Below are 27,631 nucleotides of genomic sequence, written 5' to 3'. Positions count from 1 at the left end.
CATAAGAATTCACAATTTATTTATTTTTTAAACGGATAAACACAATGCAATAATTTATTCCCACACACCTAAAAAAAGAAAACATTTGTCTCACGTTTCTTACCTTAGCGGAGTGAAGAGTGACATTCAATAGTGTTGGGTGAGATTCAACAACCATAAACTCCACTTCCTTTGGTGCAAAACCATTGGCATTAATCTATAAAGAAAAACAAATATAACCATTAGTAATATTCTAAAATGTAAAATTGGCTCTTTAACCCCTCGGGCTAATTTATTCAGTCTTGCGAACAAATAGCTATTACCTGTAGAGTTAATTTGTTCGCTTTTAGGATCAGTTAATATGGTCTCGTAGAAATCATTCTATCTCCTTACGGTCATGGTGAGAAATATGAACTAAACGGCTTTAGAAAGAGTGTAGCAGTTCACTTTTTCCCCGCTACCGTTTTAACAAACTTCATCCAAGACCGCCTTCGTCTATGGGACTCGTGCTCTATGGGCTTTTCTAGAAGGAAGCACAAGAGATAATTTCCTAAAGCAAGTACCAATCGGACAGCCTTACGGAGAGGTCGCGCCAACAGATGTGATACGGGCAACTGCTCCAGTCGACGTGTTTCACAGGAGACGCTGATGGCGGACATAGCTGGATATATTTAAACGCTGGTCATCATGTCAATCTCTCTCTTATTTACAATTCTTTCCTAAGAGTTGTATGGCGCCTATTTCGGTGAATCAGGTCAGATATTTATGTTAAACACATTGTCACACTTTTAACTATTATTGCTACTTTAAAATTTCTTCCATGCGATCAATTCTTCGAATTGTCGCACACCCCTTGAGTTCATGCTAATCTTGTTATTTGAGAGTCTCTAGCTCTATTTGTTATTTGAATAAATATAATATTAATCATCGTACCTCTTTTATTCAATAACAAAGCAATCCTCATTGTCTTTTACTAATCATGTTACAATGGCCTTAGAGTGGTTGAGAGATTATTGCATTACACTGGCGACCAATCGTGTCTAAATTATTATTAGCCCAATTGACGCAGTTACAAAAGATAACACTAAGCATTATATTCAAATCCTGAAGTTAACCACAGATAATTTACAATGTACACCTCTATGAAACCAAAAGTTCCGAAAGCAAATTGAGAAAAAATTATTAGGTTTGGGAATTTTTTATTAATTATTTTTATGTGAAACTAGCTGTGAATTGTGAATGATTTGGAGTAATCTTTTGAGGTTGTGAATTCTAGAATAAAAATCGACGTTTCTCTACTTTCTATAAATATAATATGCATGTATTATATATATATATATAAACCAGAGATGTGCTTTATTTCAAATAAATCCATTTCAAATGGAAATGCAAAATGGGTATTTTCCATTTTGCATTTTAAATGCTTTTCTCAATGCATTTTCCATTTTAAATGCTTTTTTGCAACATTCTTCCTACTATCTCCACTCATCTTTTTTTCATAAGCCCCAAATATCAGTCGGTCCTCAACCTCGCTATGAGAGATAATTTACATTTGTCAAGTTGCTCCCCGGTAGAAGCCCTGGCAATTGAGTGATACCATTACAAAAAATACTGATTCAAATACTGAACATGGGGCCATGACGCTGTAATATTAAATGTTAGATAGTAGTTAGATAGTAGTAGTAATTACTAAATACAAACTGGATAAACCTACTGGAGAACCTTGATACAAATAGTGCCTGGAGTAAATTCATTGAATATATAACTCATACCATCATGTCAAATACCAAATCAATAGAAAAAAAGATTTCACATAAAAATCAACATCTTAAACCATGGATAACCCAAAGCGTTATAAATTGCATTAGAAAAAGAGATGAACTACACAGGAAAGTTAGTTTAAATCCTTGTGATATTTTTATACAACGATATTATAAAAGATACAGAAATATTTGCAATAATGTTGTACGCAATGTCAAAGAAAATTATTATAAGAAAAAAATAGACGAATGTAACAATGACCCACGCAAATTATGGAAGATCATTAATGAAATTACAAGTGCAAAATCATCCCATAACAAAAGCATAGATGAACTAACAATTGAAAATACCCAAATCTCTTTCGAAAAGCATCCGGACAAAATTCTCGAATACGTAAACGAATTTTTTACAAATATAGGGTCAAATTTGGCAAAGCAAATCAGACATCCAAAAACTAGCATTTTACCAGAAGAAAAGGAAAATATGAACCAGATAGATAAATTAAAGTTAACTAATGTAACCAATACTGAAATCAGAAACGCAATTGTATCCCTCAATGTTAATAAATCATCGGGAAATGATATAATCTCAAATAAAACAATAAAACAACTCCAAAATGAACTGACCTTCCCTTTGACATACTTGGTCAATCTGTCTATATCTACAAATGTATTCCCCTCATGCCTTAAAAAAGCAACAGTTATACCTATACATAAAAGTGGTAACAAAAAGGATATATATAACTACCGACCCATAAGTCTCTTAAGCTCCTTTTCAAAAATCTTGGAAACTGTAATGAAGAAGCAAATTGTTCATTTTCTTGAACAAAACAAATTATTATCACCATCCCAATATGGCTTTAGGGAAAATCTAAGCACCAATGATGCCATAGAAAATCTAACAAGCATAGCCATAAAAAACATAGATGAAGGGAAAAAGTGTTTGGCTTTATTCATAGAATATCTCGGAGTAATAATCGACGAAAATCTTAGATGGGACCTACACATCAAAGGTATTACGGAAAAACTCACAAGCCTTATATATTTCTTTAAAAATCTAAGAAACGTATAAAATAAAAAGGATATGAAAAAGGTCTACTACGCATTATGTCATTCTCGAATTGAATATGGAATCATAGGATGGGGATCTGCTACACATACGTACCTACATAACCTGAATACGATTCAAAAAGGAATCATAAAGACCATATTGAAAGTACCAATTAGAACGCCTTCAATTGAAATATTCAATTCCTTTGACGTACCAAATGTACAGCAAATATATGCCAAAAATATATTATTGAAGCTCTTCAAAAATAACAAATCCTCTACTAGACTGTGTATGCATCGAACAAAAATGATATAAAAAATATTCCAAGTTATAAAACCACATTCGGACAAAGAAACTATACATACTTTGCAACAAAACTCCATAACATCCTTCCCCAAGACATAAAACTAATAAAAAATCCTAATGAATACAAATCATTAATAAAAATATGGCTGAAAGAGGTCAATGAAAAAACCCTAATGAAAACACTAAAAACGATATAGAAGACACTAAAAACGACATAGAAGACACTAAAAACGACATAGAAGACAAATAAACCATATTTAAATAACTTTAGTCCGCCTCGGCACAGGACCCCCTAGTGAGGAGGACTAAGAAATACAATATTTTATACTTAATTTCACCATTATATTTTGTATGTAACAATTATTTTATATAGTCGCTAAAATAAAAAATAAAAAAAAAATAAAAAAAAATAAAAAGTTTCTATGTTTTTACGTTGGCAAAATTAGTCCCGCGCAAATTTGTTGTGATTTCATAATATGTAGTCGTGGTGTTTTTGGATTTACCATCATGTAATTAATATGTTTGTTCTACATTGATGTCCATTATTAAATGACAAAATTGTTTAAAAATTCTATAATTATTTTAATTGCTTGACCTGAGAAACCATTTTGCATTTTCAATGCATTTTGAAAATAGGTATTTTGCATTTTGCATTTGAAATGCTTTTCTAAAAACCATTTTGCATTTTGCATTTTCAAATGGAAAATTTTTGACCCATTTGCATTTTGCATTTCAAATGGTTTTGGGTACCCATTTTGCACATCTCTGATATAAACCTTGTGGAATAAATTCTCTAAATGGTAATGAAAACCCTTTAAAAATCTGTTGCATAATTTATAATAACAAAGCGCACAAACAGACAGATGCGGATAGCGACATTATTTTATACTATTTAGAGATGACAAAAAAGTAAGGTGGCAGATGTTTATTTGTTTAGATATGTGTTTATTTTCATTATCAGTTAAGGTGGGCCATTTTTCATGTTTGATTTAAAAACTTTTATGTTTTTTACAAGATTTAATATATAAAAAAAATTATATGTTTATTTGTAATAATAAAATTTGAAAACGTATTTTATCATCTTTCAAAAACAGTTTTTAGTTTTCGGATACATTCAGAAATATTCCATTTATTTGGATTTCATTGCAAAGCGGAAATACACATAAATTCTCATTTTTGACATGACAATACACCACCATAATAAAAGTATCTCATTACTGTTGACATCTCTACCTTTATAAAATTATATCTAATTTCATTGAAAATTGATTTCTGCCAACTCTTGACTATCAGTGAAAGCATTCTCTCAGCTTACAACTGGAAAACGAGAGCTGTGGGAAGGTTCAAATATATTGTAATTAATTTTGAAAAGTAAGCGCCCACATTGTGATCGCCTGGTGTACAAGTGTGAAAGCTATCTAACCCCTTTGTGGGCGACTAGCTCTCCACTGGTTAGTTAATTGAACTATTCAAAAATACAGAACAGCGTGGTGTCTTACCTTATTTTTCGACAGATATATGGATATATTTTAAAGCTCCACAGCACATGATAAAAATACCATTGCTAAATGTAAAATGAAATTGCATTAATCTAGAAATTCAAGACATAAAATTTTTGTGCAAAATTCAAGATGCCAAAAAAAATTCTGTTTTTATGCAAACTTCCTACCTCTAATTTATACACTCCTGGCAACAGGATCCTCCAGAATTCTCCGTACTTGGTGGTCTGAAATCTGACATCCCTTCCCTTGATGTTCAGGTAGGCTTTCTCAATGGGGTTGCCATTTTCGTCCATCACAAATCCATGGGCACCTCTATGTGCCTCCGACAGAAACTTGATGAGGGACTGAAAACAAAAATATATTTTTAATAACTAACCATCACACCGTTTCTCCATCGGAGTGGACAATGATGTATATTAGAGGGGTTTGGGGGATTCAAACACCCCCCATTGGCTTCACATTCCTTTGGAAAAAGACAATAGTACCTACTAGTAGATTACATTCCTTGAAAATACAATAATGTTAGAGCAGACCTGTGAAAAATCACTGGATAGTCCGAATTCTATATATCAGTTCCAATTTTTAATGTGGCAATGGAAATAATTTTCTATTAAAACATTACATTGTAGGTAGGTACTTGACACAATCAGTACCTATTTAGAAAATGAGACTTAAATTCAAACCACATTCGAGTTCATTGAACCGGACAGACAGACCCACAATCGAAATTAGTATTTTTTAAAATTATTTGCCCTTATATCTTACCAATGTGATGCAAATAATTAATTGAGTTAAGTAGATATCCCAAAAAACTTTCTAAAAAATGTTCTACTAAAATTCAATAAAATGTAATTGCTATTTTATTCCATAAATTAAAACAAACTTTTCTACTTACTATTGTAAATAGGAAGTACATAAGTACTATGTTTACAAAAGGTAATGAGAAAATAATTATTGTCATGGTTGACCATAGTAAACTAATGCTCTATTGAAACATATTGAAGTTTTTAGAATGACAATACTTACTGCTTTATTATCTTGCCAATATTTAGGCAGTTCATGCGCTGGCGGGAATTTGCAGCACGATAATTCCAAAGTGACTTCCATACACCCATACCATACGTAATTGTAGTCTTGCATTCCACCTGAAACACCAAAATGCTGATAATAATGCAATCGTAATGTTTGGAGCAGAAAAATACATTTTATTCTTATTAAATTTCTTTTTTCCTTTCTTCCTTATTGTCTTTTTTATATCATAGGTGTCCCATATAAATAAAAATCGGATATGATTATCGGAGACACTATCTACATTACAAATAAATTCTTTAAAGCTTTGTAATCGTAATAAGATAGCAGCCAAATATATGGGAAAAATTAGTTGAAATAGTATTGTTAAGACGATGCACTACGTAATAATGCAAAATCCTGTGTTTTTGGTTTGAAAATTTGGTCACTTAAAAATGTTTCAGATGCTTTAATTAAATACTGCGAGTAGAATACATCTTGGCCTTTGAAATAATCGAGTATTTTTTAGATAAGTGTTTTTATAAGCCCAGAAAAAAATAATGTATACGGCCTATGAAAACTGCTTTAAAGTTCAAAATCTCCTACTTGCGTACCTATTTTCGGTTATGATTTTATTGTATAATGTGGCAAATTAAGTTATTTATAAAATGATCGGAAAAAGATTAAATATTTATGCCTGAACATCCACAAAATAAAATAAAAGGCACTTTTCGGCCATGTTTTTTTCTTGCATAAATCAAAATAGGCGGATGGTGTTAAGCGGGAATTTAAACCTTATCGCCATCTACGTAAGGGGTGTTATTGATAGCGGCTCAATTTAAAATATTACATGACGTAGTGCATCGCCTTAATTATGAATTTGAAAGATGAGATTGACAAATATGGCGTAAAATAATTAGATCCTAATGGCTGAGTGGTTAGAAGCATTGTCCCGGTAAGACAGAGATCCTGGGTTCGATTCCCAGTTGAGAATGTTACCTTCTTATTTTTGTTTGTCTTGTTGATTCATGTTACGTTTAGATTTACAAGTATTATCTTCTTCTTTAATGATATATTTTTTTAGTTTAAGTTTTCAGTTAATTCTTTTATTTTGTTTTGAATTCTTTTGAGGAAATTTATATTTTTTTGTTCCTGGGTATTTGTAATTCTGTTGACCCAAAGTTTCTGTCTTGCCTTCATTGTGTTAAATGTCAATTTCAAATTGAGACAATGTTGTGAGCAAAACATATTTGTGTCAACCGAGAAATTCTAAAGAGAAGCTGTGCAAATGAAGAGACTTGGAGTTTGAGACTTTTTAAAGTTCTTTGTTCCTATTTTTAAGTGACTACTCACAACTGTTAGAAGTTTGTACTAGATTCTTAAAGGGTAATATGGTTGATAGATCCATTGTAAACTCCCCTTCTTTATCTTAAATGGCGATGTCATAGAAAGAGCTCTCGGTGACAAAACCAAATAAAGTTATTGAATAATCGTAACTGATACATACTAAGGGGGTATTTCACTATGTCGGGCTAAATATCTGACTAGCTAGCCATTGGCTGGCTTTAAAGATCAGAATAACTTCGTTATTCAACAGCGACCGTTTCACCATTGTTGCCGAGCTTCCGGATAGATAACACTCGAAATAGTCTGGCAACATCGCAAAATGTTTGCAGTTACCCAATCTACTAACGGCTGTCATGTTTTGCTGCAATGTCTATGGAATGCTAACGTCAACGCCAGTTGACAAGTTTCCCGCTACATTCCGCACACCGCAAAGTGTGCATTTTTTGATTATGTTATGTTGATTATCAGGTCATTTTAGATAGATTCGTGTCGAATTAATACATTGTTTCTTATTTTGAACACAATCAAATAATTCAGGATGGATCATACAAGCATTCAAATTCATTCGAGCTCTTAAAACTCGCGGCCTTCGCATCGCCGCCCTTTCACCTGCTTCTGTAAATCAAAAACCTCGGTATCCATAATAATTCGCAACAAAATTCGACTCACTTCTCCGCTGTCAAACTCGGAATGTTTTGACGCCATCTTTGATTCGAGGAATAGCGCCTAACGTGAGGTTCGAGCACTGATTAGTCAAATCGAACTTTAACCCGAGCGTTAGCGTTATTCAGATATAGTGAAAACGAAAAAATGACTAATCCGCGGATTAGTGCTTAGTCAGAACATAATCAGAGATAGTGAAATACCCCCTAAATGTTTTTACCTGTCAGAGGATACCAAGCCGCCCCATTTGTGATGCCGTGTTCGAAGTTCTGCGAGCCGGACTTGCAGGATACGCCGCGTGACATCTTGGCGTGGTTGTTGGAGTAGATGAGGGACAGGTGCTTGAAGATATCATCGTCCGGGGTTAGGGAGGGAGACGAAGAGTAGCTTTGGAAGACTGCACCGAGGGGACAAGTAAAGGAAAACAATCTAATAACGTTTTTTCTAAATACAATAGAATTGTTCTACTCCAACTCCATTTATTTGAATTTACATAATATGGCTGTTTATGTGTTCTAAATGAATAATTAAAAGTACATTTGGCATGAAACTAAAGAAATTATGCGCGACATACGCGATAATTGTATTTTTTTAAAAGTATTTAAATTTATAGAAACACGATTTAAATACCAACTTACCCGAGCATAATGCAGACGAACGACAAATCCCTTTGATAAAGAGTTGCATGGAAAGTAATAAAGATTTTTATTTTATATAAGTACCAGAAAATAATAATAACTTCTCAAACACTAAATTTTCACCGCGCGCCAGCTGATTCTATTTTCATTATAGTTCATTTGTGTTTTGCAAAATGTTATTTTAGATTGTACTGTCTTACCAGAGAATGTGTTTGTATATTTACAAAACTAGTATATTATATTCGACTATTGTAGTCTCCCCGGAATAGCTAGTTATATTCAGAGAAATGATTTTCTCAAGGATATGCTGGCGTTCAAGAGGTTAATACATAAATATTTTATAATAATAATTATTATGTGTTAGCAAATTATAATGAAATGGCAAGCCATCGTAAAATTCATATTATAATACATGTTTAAAGATTATTGTTAAATATATGCTCATTAAGGCCCAGTTGTTTTGCAGAAATTCAAATATAACGTACATTTCATCTTTCTGTCAAATTTTAATAAGCTGACAAGCTTAACAACATGATAGTTATCCACTTCTGCTGATTACAATTTGTTCAGAAGCTGAAACGGACTTGGAATCGGCATTTAACCTGTTGAAGGCCAGAGCATAGAACAGAAAAATATTTTTTCAGCTTTCAGAGCGACGCCATTGATAAAAATCTAAAGTGGAACCTGAAGTTTTATTAGCCCAAATGATGTTGATTTTGTTCTTTATACATTTTTCTAAGTAGTATAATAAATCAAGGTCTATGAGGCAGCCTAGGTCCTCATACATCACCCTGTGGAACTAATCAATAAATCAAGGTCTATGAGGCAGTCTAGGTCGTCAGACATCACCCTGTGGAACTAATCAATAAATCAAGGTCTATGAGGCAGTCTAGGTCGTCAGACATCACCCTGTGGAACTAATCAATAAAACAAGGTCTATGAGGCAGTCTAGGTCCTCAGACTGTTCCCTGTGGAGCTAATCAATAAATCAAGGTCTATGAGGCAGTCTAGGTCGTCAGACATCGCCCTGTGGAACTAATCAATGTATTCCAACAAGAAATTAATGGAGCTTGCATTCATTGGCAGCGTGTTCTAGATATACATAGTTAGTTAGTGAATATAATGATCGAGTAATGGCGGAATTTAAACCTACTGGAGTTGGGGGTGTTGTCGAATGGGTAGCTGGCCACCAGCGCGCCTCCATGCAGAGAACCCGACAGCACGAACTGTATCTTACTGATCCACTCCTTGACGGCCTCTGTCTCTGGTTGGGCTCGCTTGTTGTTCTGCTTGAAGTAGTCGGGGAAGTTGCGGTTCAGGTCGAACCCTCGGGCATTGTATCTGTAGGAAACATTATAACTCTGTTAGTGTGTGATGCTACGTATACATACGCGAGCCGAACTGCCGAACTGAAACTCAACTTATGGGAAAGGAACAAAGCAACTGTAAAGGGCGCGAAACGCTGCTTGCGGTTGCTTCGTTCATTTCCCGTAATTTGTGGCTCGGTTCACGTTCAGGTTTACTAATAATGTATACGTACCATTATGTGCCGACCTACTCAACTAAACTTGACTAGACAATACGACACCCAAATTTATTGCAACCTTTCTGATTTTATTGTGTAGCTGTAAGATTTTTTTTTTAATGTGAAAACACACAAGAGTCCCAAGCCTCTGAAGCCAGTAAGACTATGGCATCCCCAATTGGGCTATGTTGTGAGGCTGAAGATAGTAGGAAGGGGAATTAGATGGGGAATAGGAAGGTGAAAGTATTCAGATCTGGTCACCAAACAACAAAGATGTAAAGGTGTATTCAGGAAATATCACCTAACGGTCTCAAGAACAACGTAACATGAGAACTCTTTTCTTTGCAATGGGTCTAGAGAGTCCAGCAGGAAACGTACCCGGGCACCCCTGCTCAGTCACCAAACGTAGCAAACCACTTGGTGTGACCGTACTTAATCGGTATTCAAAACATTGATAATCTTTTTAAAAAATCACTTAAAGTTACCGCTTCTTTAACGTTTTTATACAAAGTAATTATTTTCTCCGTGGTGCCTTAACTGATCACCCATTTTGAGACGGGGTTACCGGTGAGTCGGGGTAACACAATCACGTCGGGGTCACCACTTTGGGGATCAGGTAGTGAAAGGCACGAAATGAAAAGGCGGTGTCGGTGAAGGTCATGGTGGCGTGGATGAAGCGCTGGTCAGAGACGCTGGAACCAGGGCGCTGTAATCCGTGTAGCGCTGGCCAGGGACGGCGATCTGGGCCAAAGCGCTATGATGATGTCCCGATGGAGTCCGTGATGTGTACGTGCGAAGCCGGGTATATTGTCCTTCGCGAGGGGCGCGGGACGCTCCGATCGTCACTCGCAAGATTTGTAAATCGTTGACGGCAGGTTGATGACTGACTGCCTGACTCGCTGCGTCGGGCTTATTTATACTGTTCGGCCGGTGGCAACAGTAGGTAGATGAATGGCAACTAAATCGAAGCCACTCGCTCAGTCTGGGCCTTTCGCGAAGTTTCGGCGGCGCGGCAATTATGCACAGGCGGTAGACTCGAACCTTCTGGCGAGTTGTCGTAGTGTGCCAGACCGACTGCGACGTAGGTAGGTTGCTTTTTTTTATTTCGGCTGCAAGTACGTACCTGCAAGTACGTACCTAAGTAGCGTCGAGCTGTCTATTATTAATGAGACATTCTGGATGTTCTCTTGACGCTACATACCTACTCAATGGAATTGCGTACCTACTCAAAGGTTATCTAGAATTTCTACATCAAATGCTTTATTTGTTTTAATGAGAAACATAATATTATGATTAATTTGTAGTTTAACCTTCCAAGTCCTCCGTCGCACTGGCCCTCCTTGCTGACAGCATATCCATCAGGGTTAAGAGACGGTAGAATGTGAATGCGAGTGTTATCCAGCAGCCACTTGATATAGCTGTCTGTCTCATATGAAGTCACCAAATACTGGAAACAGACAGTGAGTATTATATATATATTTTAATTTTAATAATTAACCCTTACCGCTCCAATGGCGCACAATGCGAGACAAATATATTTCCACTAAAAGGTTCCATGTCTCGCACTCCGCGACATTAAATTAGCCTGTTTAGATGCACATTTTTAAAGATTAAATTTTCGGTTTTTTTACGTAACGTAAAATTAATTGAAGACTTATTCAAAAATACGTAAATTGTCAACATAAAACAGGTTATTATATTATCAAATTGCAAATTGCTTACTAGCAAACGAATTATTAGGCAATCTGTGTTTAGCATAAAAACTCATGAGCGCTTTGTACAAAGTAGGTACACAATGAAACTCCAATGTAATCCAAAAAAAAACTTTTTCATTTCGTTTTTTTTTAAACTTTTTTTCTTTATTTTCGGCAACTAAAGGGTTAAAAAAAACTGGAGCCAGGTCTACGCTTCGACGCATTGTAAACAGCTGAAATTAGCCCCCCAGCGACTGTTTTTTTTTTAATTTTACCTAAAAAATTCCAACTTTTAACTCGATTTACTCGAAAACGATAGCTTAAATCAAAAAATGTTTTATTAGAAAATCGACTCCAATTTTGATGTAGATTCATCAGTTTTCCTCTTGAACTACGAGTTTTCTGATACCGTGTACATAAATTAACAATAGGTACTAAACTATAATGGGAGCAAGTAAAGAATGGTAGTTAGTAGGTACCTGAATCATGTGAAGAAGCAGTTCTTTTCCGACGGCCTCATTTCCATGTATGTTCCCCACATACTTCACGTCAGGTTTGCCGATCATGTGCTCGTACGGGGATGCCGACACTACCATGACCCACAACTCGCGACCTGCTCAAACAAACACAACACAATAATTACAGTTACACATTACATTACTTACACAAACTTTAAAATACCACCGACTTATTGCACACTAGCCGGAGGAACATCCAATCAAAAGAATGAGCAAAACCTAATGTTTCCGATATATATTTTATACAGGCAGGCAATTTGAGAGGCGGGTTTAAAAAAAAAAAACAATATTTAAAAACTCCCGGATACATCATTTCACTTATGATGTAACGATTATGTGGACAATTACGATTATTCATTAATCATAACAAATATTACATAGTGATACTTGATGTATTCTGTGGTTAGTATCGATGAGTGCAAAAATGGTAGTTTTGTGATTTGTGTGACGTTTTATAAAGTTTTGTCACGTTTCGTTCATTTTATCTGTGATAAAATTTTTCCGCATTGTCATTACGACATATTTATAGCAGTATTATATGTTGTAAAGGGTTTCCCAATAAGTGGTGTTATTTTGAATAGCCCGCTATTTCGGTAGATGTTACTTTTGAAGCTGTCATTTTTTGACATTTGACAAGTAGAAACTACGCCATTAATAAAAATGGAACGATACACGCTTCAAAAACGCATTGAAATTATTAAAATTCACTTGAGTGAATCAAATGCAAATCATCTTGAGCGATGAGGCCCATTTCTACCTCGGTGGCTTCGTCAACAAGCAAAATTGTCGCATCTGGGGCTCGGAAAACCCAAGAGATATTGTTGAAAAGCCTCTCTATCCTCAAGGTGTGACTGTTTGGTGCGTTTTATGGTCCGGCGGAGTCATTGGACCTTACTTTTTCGAAAATGAGGCTGGAGCAACAGTTACGGTGAATGGATTGCGCTATCGAAAGATGATAAATGATTTTTTATGGCCGGAATTGGATGGTATTGATCTGGACAACGTTTACTTTCAACAAGACGGCTCTACTTGCCACACAAGCAACGAAACCATTGATCTTTTACGATTGAATATCAAAATAACACCTCTTATTGGAAAACCCTGTATATTATATTATGGTAACGAACTATTGGCTAAAATTAGGGTCTTAGATATTCGCCAGTTATTTACTAAGACAAGCTTGTGCTACATATTAAATAATAACTTGCTGGTGCCTCCACAACATCAAGCACACACCCGATTTTTATCAAACCTGTGACGCGTGCTCCCTAAAACTAGAACTACATTCGATCAACGACAATTCTGGTTCATCGCTCCTAAAATATACAATGCCTTAAACACCGATATAAAGTCAATTAAATCTATATCCCTTTTACTATCCGTGTTCAACATTGGCTATTTGACAGGAGACGAGCTTTCTTTAAAGAATACATGAGTTCCTAACACTGTTTAAAAAAAAGTTTTAACTCTTATCATTTATTTATTTTTTGTATCGCTAAATTCAATGTGACTATGTGACCGTAAATAGGTACATTTCTAGATAAGTACGTACCAAGATTAACAAGTTTAAAAAAAATTATGATATTAAAATAATTTGGTAAAATTTTGCATGTATTTACTTTCAATATTTTTATTTCTATTTTCTTTAAAATATCTTTTTATCAATCAGTTTTATGTTTATTTTTATTTCTAATACGGTTTCTATAATAATTTTTTTAATGTTTTTATTTTACCATAAAAATATCTTTTTCCTTTGTTTTATTATTGTTATTCTTACATACATCATGTACGACTACCATAATACGGGCATAAGTCTAGTATGGTAGTTGAGAAAATCACCGAAATTATAATTTTTTAACCCTTAACTGCATAGTGTAACACATCTGATATAATTTGCTTTTTTTATTTCTTATTCATTTTGACATCTGTTGGTGGGTTTTGGTATTACAGTATTGTTTTTACATTATTTCTGCATAATAATGTTGTCGAAAAATTAGAATAGATGAAACACAACAATTTGAAATTTTGATTTTAAACTTGACAGTTGGAGGTTACAGATTGTTTGCATTTTGATGTCCAGTATTATATCAAAATATAGTGTTTTTTCTACGTGTTGGATCGTAATTATATTATTTCACAAATAATAAGGTAGGTTTATGTGTTTTAAATATAAATTTAATGTGTATTATGTATTTTGACATTCTAAATTTGACAAAACGTTATTATATCATATATGTAACACTATGCACTGAGACCATATTTTGACATTTGTATTTAGTCATTACTAATCATAGCATAATGTTGTTTGAGAATGGCAAAGAGGGGTTTATCCGAAAAGGAGTTGGACGAAATAATTAATCGCTCATCTAACAGTGACGATCTAATGGATTTTACGGATGATGAAAATTATTGCGCCATCAAATTACGATTCAGATGATTCCTATTTGGCTTGCTCAGGCATTCAATGTTTTGGGACAAATAGGAGGAATAGAATTCCTGGATGTAAGCTACCAGATGAAAAAATAATGAAAAATGCTCCACGAGGAACAAGCTCGGAATTTAATGGAATTATCAAGGCGTTGAAATGTCTAATGTTGTTTGGAAGAATAACAAGGTGGTCACATTAATATTGTCTTTTGCAGGGGAACTTCCAATGAAAACTGTTGAACGTTATGACAAAAAAAAAAGAAAACTAAGGTCACAGTTAACTGCCCATTTGCTATAACAGAGTACAACAGACATATGGGAGGAGTTGACTTACTAGACAGTGTCATGGGAAGATATAAAATTGCGATGAGAAGCAATAGATGGTATATGAGGGTGCTATACCACTTAGTTGATATGACTATAGTAAATTATTGGTTTCTATAAAGTACAAGATCAAAAAAATGCCATACAAAAAATACTATGCGCCTTGCCCAATTTAAAACCCTAATTGCTCGATCTTTATGCACCGTTGACTCTAAGTGTACCAACAAACGAACTGGTCGGCCAAGTGGAAGTTTAGACCCGTTTCACAAAAGAAGAAAAAAGGCCCAAAAGTAAATGTCCCACCAAAAGACATAAGGAGAGATGAGGTATCTCATTGGCCAACATGGCACGAAAAGAGGCAGAGGTGTCGACTTCCTACCTGCAATGGTCTGACTCTTTATGCACCGTTGACTCTAAGTGTACCAACAAACGAACTGGTCGGCCAAGTGGAAGTTTAGAGCCCGTTTTACAAAAGAAGAAAAAAGGCCCAAAAGTAAATGTCCCCCCAAAAGACATAAGGAGAGATGAGGTATCTCATTGGCCAACATGGCACGAAAAGAGGCACAGTGGCGGATCCAGGGGGGGGGTCACGGTGGTCATGACCCCCCCCCTGGGCCCCAGCCCAGGGGGGGGTCATGACTACCTATGTCCTGGGCCCATCCAGGACCTAGGTGGACCACTAATTAAAATTGTTAAACATAATGTTTTTATATATTTTTTGTCACAATATAAATTTTATTTAAGTACTTTCAATATTTAATTAATTTAATATAATACTTTGTTTGACGGCAAAAGCATTATTCGGGAACGAACGCATCGAAAATTCGAATGTTACCGCGTCACCGCGCACCGCCACCGGCGCGCGCTTCGGCCGCCACCTTTCATATTATTATGACACATTTCGTGTAACCACGTGTGACGCTTGCGCGCGCTTTGTTTCGACTAACGTCTAGCGTCTAGCAAAACCTAACCTCAATCGGAACGACTAAACTTTATTAATAAAGTGTTTACTTTTATTTGTTTACTAAGTTAAAAAAAATAAGTTCCAATATAAGTAATAGTGTTCTTAAAAATTGTTGCTGCAAATTCAATTCATTACAAGAAATGGTAAGTAATCTAATCAGTTTCTTCATTATGCCAGTGTATGTGTGTTTAAACTCAAATGTTATTTGTTAATGTTCTAAGGCTGGGGTTAGACTCGTAAGTTTTTTTCCTGTAAATCGCTCTTGAAGGCGAGTTTGGCCAAATTCCCAATGTAAACGACACCAAAAGTCACTTAACGTAATTTTAGTAAGTTACAGAACTTATTCTTTCGGAAGTTTTTTGACAGGTCTGGACAGGTCTAACGCGCCCGCGCGAATTACCAGCCTTCCTATACTTCCTAAAGCAATTCTTAAGGCGAGACACAACCTCGTTCATCGAGGTTTTGCCCAAGGCTAACATTTTAATTTATTTCGGCGAAATTATAATTGAATTTAAAAAAAATAAAATTATGCCGCACGAGGGATGCAAGTTATTTATATTTTAGATTAATAAAACAATACCTTACAATTAATATATTTTACGTTCAACGATTTTAAAACTTTATAACCCGTGTATAACTATAAAGTTAGCGGACTTAGCGGTAAGTACCAGATTTTATTTTTCTAGATGATGAATTAATAACTTCGGAAGTGGACACATTTTTAATATTTGTAACAAATTCTTCAGAATCAATTAAAATGAAGGCTAAAAGTGTGGATAGATTTTTTTACTAAGATTACGAAAACGTTAGTAATTTTTTTTAGAAATGCATAGTATTATTTTTAATGATGGATTTTGAATGATTTACATGAAAATGTTCCGTCTCCGATTATGTTCCCTTAATTTTGTAAAATTCCACACTGATTATTTTTTTTATACGGCAACACTTTGATATCCGGCGAATTTTTGAATTTGACGTTTAACGTTCACTAGATTTATTGTTTGTTCTCTGCGAACTTAACCACTTAACCTTTGATTTGACTTTTTGCATGAGTAGGTGGTTTGGTATATTTATGCTTTTTGCTAAAGATGGCGGTGTTTTGACAGATGTTATGAACAGAACTCCGTACAATTTCATGCCATTTTTGTGACATTCGTGTTGAAAACGTTCTTTTTTAAATGACTTTCGGCTAGTTAATTACCCTTTTTATTCTACTCTTCGATAGACTGGATAGACACTTCATACCTACAGTGAATATTACAGTGGAACGATTCAAATTCTTTACCAGGAAGCAAAGAAATAACGGTCAACAAGCTGTTATTATTTGTCTATTTTGTCGTGACAAGCAAAGTGTTACAATAATAATGTCGAGTCAAATTCTGCAAATGCAGAATGCTACGGATATGGTTGGCGAGTGGAAACGTTTTAAGCAATCATTTCTTTTATATATGATGGCGAATAACTACAACGAGGAAAAGGAAATTCAAAAAGTTGCAAGATTCCTACACACAATACTATGTTGAAGACACACCTGACAACATGTTATATTGTGGTGAAATAAGAACACGATTTATTATTGTAATCTGTACTGAATTGGTTGACAATTGACATTACACCAGCCTACGCCGCCCGGGCTTGCGGAGCAAAAGACAATCTTAATGATATACCTAGTGTTACCATATCCAACAATACCTACTTTTTACTTGTATATATTATTATCAAAATTAAATTATAACTTCTTGTAACTGTAACTGACCGGACCTAAGTCCTCCATCACAACACAAGCAAGCATTTTCGGCTTTCTGTGGTGGTGGTAGGAGTTATTGTTGGGTTATTCGTAACCCGGGAATGTTTGTCTTTCTTTAAAAAAAAAAAAAAAAAACTTGACCACGACTACGTGACCCCCCCCTGGCGCCAAAGCTGGATCCGCCCTTGAAGAGGCAGAGGTGTCGACTTCCTACCTGCAATGGTCTGACGTACTGCCACTGCCAAAAATGCAAAGTCCCTCTATGTTTTAATAAGAACAAAAACTGTTTTACGGCATTTCATTTAAATTAATACTTTCCCCTGTTTTTATTTGTCTTAATTTTTACGTATAAGTCATAAATTAGTTTGCTTTATTCACTGATAATTATTGTTGTAACATTAGGTAAGAACATTTTTAAGGCATGGATGCATAGTGTTTCACATATGATTTAATAACGTTTTTCTCAAAATAAACAGAATTTATAGAAAAATATTTTTTTTATTATTTTTCCCTATTTTTAATTTATAAAAAGATTGCAAAAATATATATTTTTTTTAAATTAAAAAAGTCATGCATTTAAGGGTTAAATTTATCAAATAAAAATATATGAAACACCTTGTTTCAAATGTATAATTGATTAGCGGACAACTTTTAATCTCCCCAAAAACATGCCTAAAACTGTACAATTTTGCGACTAGTAAAAATAAGGAGTCCGCTTGATGAAATAAAAATAAAAATATGTCTAATAACTAATTACTAAAGTCCAAATCGTAAATCTAATCGTACCGATAATTGACGATATATCACTCGTATGTCCATATATTACTCCGCAAAATATAACAGAAGACCGGAAAAAAATAGGTATTTACCACAGACATAGGAATTAATAGACGAGAAGATAATGGCGAGGGGTAAAATCAACTGTTGAAGAACGAAGGGGGTGAAGCTGACTGTGATTCGTCAATAAATCAATCTGACAGTAAATAGGCATCTCGCATTATAATATCACCATTTACTTCTTAAAAGTAAAATCTGCTTTTGAATGAGTAGACATTTTTACATGGGAGCGCAAATTACTCGCCACGTTATGAACTAATTTGCGAAGTCCAAATTCGGCAAAGTAAATTTCTTCTGTTTGCAGAGTCGTAGTTAGTTTCAGAGTATTTAGTTAAGACACTTTTACAAATGTTTCATAATTTACTTACCCCAGTAAACAACGATGAGCACACTTGAGAATCGCTACATTGTGATGTGATAGTATATGTTTCTAAAACTGATCCATATAATACGGTGTGAATAAGCTTAAAATAGAGTAAAATAATGCTTACTTATGGAATGTAATACGACAATTGGGTTTATTCTCTTTTTCACACCTATTTTTACAAGTTTTCATATCACAAGTCAACATTTTGCCGTGTTATTTCGTAAAATGAACCGATGATGCCTCGACCATAGTTCGCACAAGAATGATGACGTCACGTTTTCAAATTTCACTTGAGGCCATACGCGAGCCCAGCCGGCTCCAATGGAACCGGTATGGGGAGTGGGGATAATACGCTTTTAATCACTTAGGGCAGGTCTACTAATATTCATATGTCTATGGTATTTACTGTGTCTACTTATTGGTTTACTAGCTGTACCCCGCCACGCGTTGTTGTGGCTCAGTCTATCTATGCAGATAGAGAAACAGATGAGAGTGTTGCCTTTACGTCCAACAAAAAAATATATTAAAACACACGCTTATCCGAATGCAACGTTGTGTCAAAATTTCAAAGCAATTGGTAAAGAACTTTCGAAGATTTAAGATTTTGAACTAACGAACATTCATATTTTTATTTATAGGTATAGATTTTTAACAGTTGAATAACGATGATGCACTACAAATGACAATTTCGGGTTTTATTGGCAAATAATGCAATGCGAAAATTCGCAATTTATACATTTTTTTAACCGAGAAAAGTATTAAGATTTTCTTCGCAGAACTAAACTTTGGGCGTCGAGTCGTCGTGGAATTATATTATTTCTGTACTATGAATGTCTTGAAGACGGTTTTTCAGATGGCTGCCCAAATCGCACTGACAATCGCAACTCCACTGATAATTAATAAAGGTATCCATTTTTGGAGTTGAACCAAAACCTCCTAGATCACAAGTCCGGGACACTGAATCAATGAAAATCAGCCTCCTAACTTGTATGGGAACCTCTAAAAATGTATATATATATTTTTTTTCAATTAACTAAAACATTTTAAGATGTTTTAATAAATAAGAATAAATTGATTTTTTTTTTTTTGTAAAATTCCATACAACTTAGAAGGCTTTTTTAAATGAGTGACGGCTGCGTGATCTAGGAGATGTTTGGTTGAACACACCAACCTGCAGGAAAGGCCGGCCCAATGCGGGAGCAATTGGAGCAGTCCGCTCCGGGCGCCGAATTGCCAAGGCCCCAAGCTACTGATGATAACCTACCCTAACACCTAACAGTCCTAACATATCTCCCTTAAGATTATTTTTCATTAAAACGGCAGTACACAAAAATACAAATCTTCCAAATCTTATTGATTAGAGTAATCACCTACCTAGCTAGGCGTCAACTGCACGGAGAAAAATGAGCATAGCTGATTTATTTAAATCCTGTTAAAAACGTGATGCTAATCCATTTCCTGATAAAACATCAGTCCATTCAGAATATATCAAAACACATATTCATGCAGGTGTCATTTTCGTGATAAATATTAAGACAAAATCCCACAATATTAGGTTTTTTACGAACACGTGTTCCTCCGTACTTATAACACATTCGCGCTTTACTGATAGGTACTTTGTTAGTAAATCTGTCAATTAATTCATTTTCAACAGGAATATGAATAATTATGTCCAGATTTTTAATAAATCAGCAATCTTAATATTTGAAAATTCAGCCAGCATTTGTATTTTCTCGCAAAATTCGAAAAGTAATCGATCGATGTCGATGAAAATTTCCAAGTTTGTTCTTATTAGTGCCTGGAGTGTTTAGAGAGTGGTTTGATTGAAAGGAGAAATCGGGGACGTCCGAGGAATAGGAATTAGTGAATGAAGTAGTGAATGCTGGAAGAAGTCGGATACGCCAAAGAAAGACATTAGCAATAGCCGAGAATTGCGGGGTCAACTAGTATTTTATGTCAGTAATTTTTCTCCGTGTGGTTTTTACAAGGGGCGCCAAAATTTTACTTGCGCCAGGCGCCGTTTGAGTAAGAGCTGGCCCTGCCTACAGGTTAACGCGCAAGTATTATAGGATGCCATTATTTCTATCAACGATAATGTGCAACTTGGTAATTGTGATATTTATGTTATTGAAACCCATAAAATTTTATGATTGATTTCTAAATCACTTTTAAATTTGTCACATATTTGCTAATCCCCGATAGATTGATTTTGACACTCGCGATTTGTCAACATAAAAATTGAATATAGATAACTTACCTACAGTATAATTTATTTAACCTTGTATATAAAAATAACTTTCTTTTGTGAGGTTCAACAAACTCGACATTTCAATATAATAACACACACAAATTACCCACAGAATACCACGTTCCAATGAAATCTGTGTCAATATATATTTGCGCTTCGGGTGTAATCGATTCCGGAACCAAAAATTAAAGGTCAAACGCGTCAATCATTACTCTGCTAAATGAAGGTCATCGGACAACAATATATTTACAAATATTTTAAAATCTCTATCCTTTAAACAATTTTAGTCGATTTTTCTCAGACTGTCGAACTTTTAGCATGATTCTTTTTTATAAATACCTATGTAAGAGAAAGGTCAATGTTTTTTTTAAATAAATTTAATTGATTTATAATATTAAATTCATAAGTTACATGACGAGAATTTTTCGTTAAGTAATATCTTTTATTATATATTAATCAGAACAGAAGGATTGTGTTTTATCCATGACTCTGTTTTATCCATTTTAGTGATGGGCACAACTAAATGAACTTCGAAACATTTTTCGAATTTGGTCGTTCATCATAATTAAATTTTTTTTTTTTAAAACATAATAGGACTCTAAAAAGCGTTATTTTTATTAATTCCTAAAATATGAAGTCAATAACGTACCCTGCACAGATTTCCCGATGGAGTAGAGGGCAGTCAGGTTGGGATACCTGGCGCTGGTGGCCCTGAGGAACCTCGTCATCTCCTCGTGGTCATGATAAACGAACTCCAGCCCAGTCTTTTGGTCCTTAAAGTCTGCGTTGAAAGGCACTACGGGTCCTGGAAACAAAAACAACAAAATAAATTAGTTAACATAACCGCATTCCAAATTTCTACCGACATACTTCCTTGAACACTTCTATGTTTTAAGCTCTTCAAAAAACATGCAAAGCATGCTCAGAAAATTGTGAAAACACAGCAGTTCTGTTATTTAACATGCTATAGGTATAAAAAACACTGTTTCTTTAAATGCTACTCAACTCAAATGTCTTTGCTCTATTTTTTAAAAGTCGTATTTAATTAAATATTTTTGCAACAGTCCCTTACGCCTATTAATTATTATATTTTTTAAATATTAGCGCGCTCCCTTTATCATTCGTATCTTCAGTAATCTTCTTCTTCTTTTTGAATGCTTATAACGGAGCCATAAAATATCCACATTTGGTTTAGTAATTTTCATTAATTTGGCCATTTTATTTTCTTTGAATTTTCGGCAAAAATAACAAAATATTTAGGAACTGTTGTTTTTTTATCAGAGGAAGACGAATAACCTGACAATATTTGAAACACTCCTACTGCCATCAGTTAAAAGCAGAAAATGCTGCTTGCGCAATGATGGAAGACAAGCAGAGGAATTGAACCCATGACGTTAGGTTAGGAACCCGACGCATTTTTCAACTCATCCACTAACCGGTTATACTGGATATATTCCGCGCATCTGAAATCCTAAGTTCTCCACGGATATATTGAATACTTTAAATTCTTTATGGATTTTATTATTGTACCTATACATCAGTATTATGGGCCTAAATAAGTACGTACTATTTTAATAAATGTAGATTTTTCGTAGATTCCGAAATCCTGATTTTAACTTTATACAATTCGGGAATATAAAATTTGAATAGAAAAAAGTTTTAAAAATGTTAAAAAGCGTATTATTAAATTAATAATTAAAATATATGCTAATGCTATACGGTGAGATATATCATTTTTAAAAATGAGCAAATAATTCGAAACATCGATTGTAAACGCGCTTCGATAATGCCCAACTGCCATCACTATTATTTTTCATTGATGTTTTTGTTTACACCACAAATTTGGCTAGGAGTTTCGTGTAAATATTCAATAATATAATTAGCACACCCAAAACATCAAAGAATTTGTATAATAAATAACTATGCTGCTAACTGCTGACGATACCTCGACATAATCATTTACCGAAGCCAGTGAAAGCGCCGTGAAAGTCCCTTCGAAGTCTTCTGTCGTGAAAAATCTATAATTACCAGTCTACTTCGTAAACACCTTTGAAACTGCTGCAAATTATAATAGACTAGCTGACGTGCACCCGACGCTGCACGGGGTTGTGGTTATAAATGATTTGAAGTAAGGTTTTTAAATTCTAGGATAAGCATTGACTTTTGTCTACTTTCTATCTATGGAAAAAATCTGTAAATGACAGTGAAAACTCCATCAAAATCCGTTTCGTAGTTTAGAAAAACTCAGCTCACAAACAGCCAGACACGGATGGCGACTTTATTTTATACTACAGTGTTTTCCAATAAGAGGTGTTATTTTGAATAGCCCGCTATTTCGGTAGATGTTACTTAAGTAGAAACTACGCCATTAATAAAAACGGAACGATACACGCTTCAACAACGCATTGAAATTATTAAAATTCACTTGAGTGAATCAAATGCAAATCATCTTGAGTGATGAGGCCCATTTCCACCTCTTGGCTTCGTCAACAAGCAAAATTGTCGCATCTGGGGCTCGGAAAACCCAAGAGTTATTGTTGAAAAGCCTCTCTATCCTCAACACATGTGACTGTTTAGTGCGGTTTATGGTCCGGCGGAGTCATTGGACGTTACTTTTTCGAAAATGAGGCTGGAGCAACAGTTACGGTGAATGGATTGCCCTATCGAGAGATGAATAATGATTTTTTATGGCCGGAATTGGATGGTATTGATCTGGACGGCGTTTACTTTCAACAAGACGGCGCTACGTGCCACACAAGCAACAAAACCATTGATCTTTTACGATTGAATATCAAAATAACACCTCTTATTGGAAAACCCTGTATTTAGAGAAGAAAATCGATTCCAGTCTTGTGTTAATTTATACGATCAACTACTTTTATCTTTGAACGTGTTATTAGCATTTAGTACTTGTTTATATACGAGTATTATTTGCAGTTATTAGGCGAGCTCGGTTTGCACAGAATCTGAGCAACAATGTTATTTGCAATTTTCTCAATATAGCCCAGTCAATGAAGGGAAAAAAAGACCCAATGTCGGAACTAATTCCCCGGAAGCTGAATTTTTCACAGATGTTAGAAGACCTTTAGAAATGTATTTTTACAAAAGTCCCCGACTTTCCCCCTTGTGCTTCCTTCCCCACCCCCCCTTGAATATATTCTTCAAAGCCTTTCGGAATACGCTAATATTTCCTTAATGGTTTTATAAAATCAGATTATTTATTTTTTGTTTAGTTTCTTATTAGTTAATCTAAAAAATTGTATTCTTTCATTTTTGCAAGAAAAGCTATACAATCTCTACTATTTATTAGTAAAGGAAAAATATCAGTTTTTAAAATAGTATTTCAGAATATATTTGCACATAACTTTTTTCTGAGCCTGTTAACGAAAAAAAATAAATCAACAAAACTTGTAGACAATATTTCTAGCTATAAAATAATGTATATAATGATGGGTTTTAATTTATAATAAGGCACGTAGGCTGTTAATAAGGAGCACGGCGCGCGGCGGCTCGAACGCGCAGCGGTTCGCGGCGCAGCGAGAAATTACAAATACCTTAGGAAAGTCATGATTAATTCATGTGTTTGCTTTTTTTATAACAAATTCATCTAACTTTGAAGAGTTTTATTGTTATTTACCAGTTTTAGTTCGGAGGGGAGGGGGGGAATATAAATATTTTCCCCTGCCCAATGAAGCGCTTTCATTATCAGCCAACCGCCGTGCCCCGGTCTGGCTAAACAGTCGTATTATGTTGTATGATTGTTTGTAACTTATTATTTAAATAAAGGTATGTGGGAAATTTATGGGAATCAGTTTACGCGTCCTCAACAGTAACCCAGATGCTCCAGGGACATGAATATTCTCGGGCAAACAGAGCCTACACTTTAACAGCAGCGTCTCTTGTCCACGTAATCAGAGAGGAATACCGAGATATTGATGGGAAATTAAGACAAATAGAAAATATGTATCAAGATTTTACGTGTTACGTAGAAAAAAGATATGGAGGAGGTTAATAATGATAACAATCTAAAAGAGACGATTTCATATACTGAAGCAAGTGAAGACAAGATTAAGGAATCATCGAGTAGGACTGCCAAGTTGTGGCTTTACCTTCTACATTGTATCGACCTCATGCTTAGATTTATATTTGCAGAGAAGTCCGAGATTCGGAAAATGCACTTAAATACTATTGTTGATATGCTTCCATTTTTCCACCCGGCAGGACATTTACCATACGCAAAATCAGCACATATGTACGTTCAAAGTATGTTGCAACTCGAATCAAGAATAACTAAAGAAGAATATAAACTATTCACTGAAAATGGGTACTTTACATTAAGAAGAAGCGACAGATATTGGTCCGGTACGTGGACGGACATGATCATCGAGCAGTGTCTCATGTGACCAATGAAGTCAGTAGGAGGTTTGACACTTGGGCGCGGAATCACTGATAGCGCTTTGTCAAAGTGGAAACTTGGAACCACTTACTGCGTGAAAGTGCAAGAGAGCATCGAAGAATTCATTGGTATAGAATTTCATTCTACTGAACAGCATGTTGACCTGCGCGAATCGCGAAAGATAAGGGATTAGCTAGATATAGGAAAATATATATAATGGCTAAGACAGCACAGCCCGTTCACCAAGCTCTTGGGGGAGCTGGTGTCTTTATCTTCAGGGTTTATTTCGGATAATAGTGTCAATTGTGATAACGCTTATGAGGTGGGCCTGGCAGCTATGCAAAGAATGTAATTTTGGAGATAAACGACTGAAAAGGAAAGACATGGTGACTACCCAGCAAGATTCAAATCCGCAACTGTTAGGACGAGACAAGTTGCAGTAAACCCCCAGCAGCTATTTAACAGAATACTGTGCATTAGTGATAGTCCTAGCAAGCTTTAGACCTACTTAGGAAATGAATTGGCTTCAAGACCCCTTCTATTTTTGATGAAGTCTCCCTTCGTAAAGGAACAAAATCATGTATGGCGAAAGTATTTATCAAAAGTATTCATGACGAAGTTGATTTGGAAAATGCTGCAATAGTCATCGATGGGGGATACCTCCTACACTCTGTTATTTGGCAAACTTAAACTACTTACGGAGACATCATTAAATCATACTCACGTTTCGTCCATGCTAAATTTGGCAAACATTCTATTGTCGTTTTCGATGGATACCCTGAAGAACCAACTGTAAAATATGAAGAGCAAAGACGAAGGTCGGCTAACAACTCATCGTGCGATATTGAATTAAACTGCACTACACGTTGTTTGACTAAGAAGGAAGCTTTCTTATCTAATAAGAAAAACAACAAAAATAATGATTGAAGCACTGTGCCATGAATTTAGTGAATCTGGTTTGTAAACAGTCACGGCCGCAGGTGATGCCGATATTGACATTGTACTAACCGGCATCGAACAACTCAACATCTTCTCAAAAGTGATTGTTGTTGGCACGGATAGTGATCTTTTGGTATTACTTGTAAGTCTTGCTCCTGAAGGAAAATCTATTTTTTTCTGTAAAGATGTTGGTGGAAAGCTCCCTTCCAGAACTTTCTACGTCATAGAGAAACCTATAATGTTACATAAAGATATTCGAAAACACATGCTATTTACCCATGCCATTACGGGCTGTGATACGACCCTATCTTTATATGGGTTAGGAAAGATAAAAGTTGTTGACATGATGAAAAACAATCCCGAAGCAAAACACGCAGCTGAGGCATTTCTGGAAAAAGATGCAACTGAAGAGAACTTGTTGCAAAATGGAGAAAAATTCGCTCTCGCCATGTATGGTCTCGGTAGCTACTGTAATTGAAACGAAGCTCGATACTATAAGTTTACCAGACTAACGACAAAATCAGCTTTTAAAACTAAATTTGACTTGGCAAAACTACCACCGACTTCAGAATCGTGTCATCAACATTTGTTGAGAGTTTATTTGCAAGTACAGTTTTGGTTAGGAAACAAACTAAACCCTATAAACTGGGGATGGAGGTATGAAAATGTAAATGAAAATGGTGGAAAGAAGAAATTTTTGAAATAATTTGCTCCTGTTGACCTTCTTTCTATGGTGTACTGTTCCTGCAAGTCTGGATGTGGAAATTACTGTGGCTGCAGAAAATCTGGATTTACCTGCTCTGCCATGTGCTACAACCGTAACGGATTATCATGTCTGAACACACCCCAGTATGACGAATAAATGGTAGACTCTCTTGACTAGAAAATTATTTAAATATTTGCCTAATTTTGTCATAGATAATATTTATAAGTATATAATATAATTTACAAACCGTTTTTTCATTATAATATTTTTGAGGTATATTTTAAAAAGCTTGTTTGAAAGTAAACCATTTTAGATCTATGCACTATTTTAAGTGATTTGTTGTTTCGGTATTTTATTGTTGATAGGTGCACATAATAAAACAAGTGAGAATCTCCACAAAAGATTTTTCAGAACTTCGCAATAATATAAGGTCTGCAATATTTTAATGTTGTAGTATTAAGATACCGCTGTTGTAGGTATTTTTGGCTTATTTAAATAATAAGTTACAAACAATCATACAACATAATATGACCGTTTAGCCAGACCGGGGCACGGCGGTTGGCTGAAAATGATAGTCCTACGCTGTTGTAGGTATTTTTGGCTTATTTAAATAATAAGTTACAAACAATCATACAACATAATATGACCGTTTAGCCAGACCGGGGCACGGCGGTTGGCTGATAAT

At 35.0% G+C, this 27,631-nt stretch overlaps 1 protein-coding gene across 3 annotated transcripts in view; it reads right to left on the bottom strand.

The window, feature by feature from the left end:
• The window catches only part of LOC149420542 (carboxypeptidase D), a 75,902-nt gene that overhangs the window by 5,848 nt on the left and 42,423 nt on the right, over window positions 1-27,631 (bottom strand). For 2 of the 3 annotated variants that reach the window (XR_016302732.1, XM_089636772.1), the window contains exons 3-11: window positions 21,555-21,710; window positions 11,953-12,086; window positions 11,090-11,226; window positions 9,408-9,595; window positions 8,255-8,284; window positions 7,837-8,013; window positions 5,625-5,743; window positions 4,766-4,942; window positions 104-196 (exon numbers count right to left, since the gene is read on the bottom strand). Coding sequence is in view for 2 of the 3 variants with exons in the window: in XM_089636772.1 (XP_089492898.1) it covers window positions 104-196; window positions 4,766-4,942; window positions 5,625-5,743; window positions 7,837-8,013; window positions 8,255-8,284; window positions 9,408-9,595; window positions 11,090-11,226; window positions 11,953-12,086; window positions 21,555-21,710 (1,211 nt within the window). In the remaining variant the exon portion in view is untranslated. The remainder of the gene's footprint in view (window positions 1-103; window positions 197-4,765; window positions 4,943-5,624; window positions 5,744-7,836; window positions 8,014-8,254; window positions 8,285-9,407; window positions 9,596-11,089; window positions 11,227-11,952; window positions 12,087-21,554; window positions 21,711-27,631) is intronic. The other variant, XM_089636773.1, reaches the window with a different exon arrangement.

This window comes from Hesperophylax consimilis, chromosome 10 (genome assembly GCF_061612785.1).
Source record: "Hesperophylax consimilis isolate HC1 chromosome 10, BYU_Hcon_1.0, whole genome shotgun sequence".
NCBI lineage: Eukaryota > Metazoa > Arthropoda > Insecta > Trichoptera > Limnephilidae > Hesperophylax > Hesperophylax consimilis.
Note: the sequence above shows the minus strand (reverse complement) of the source record. Positions and strands in the feature narration are given on the sequence as shown.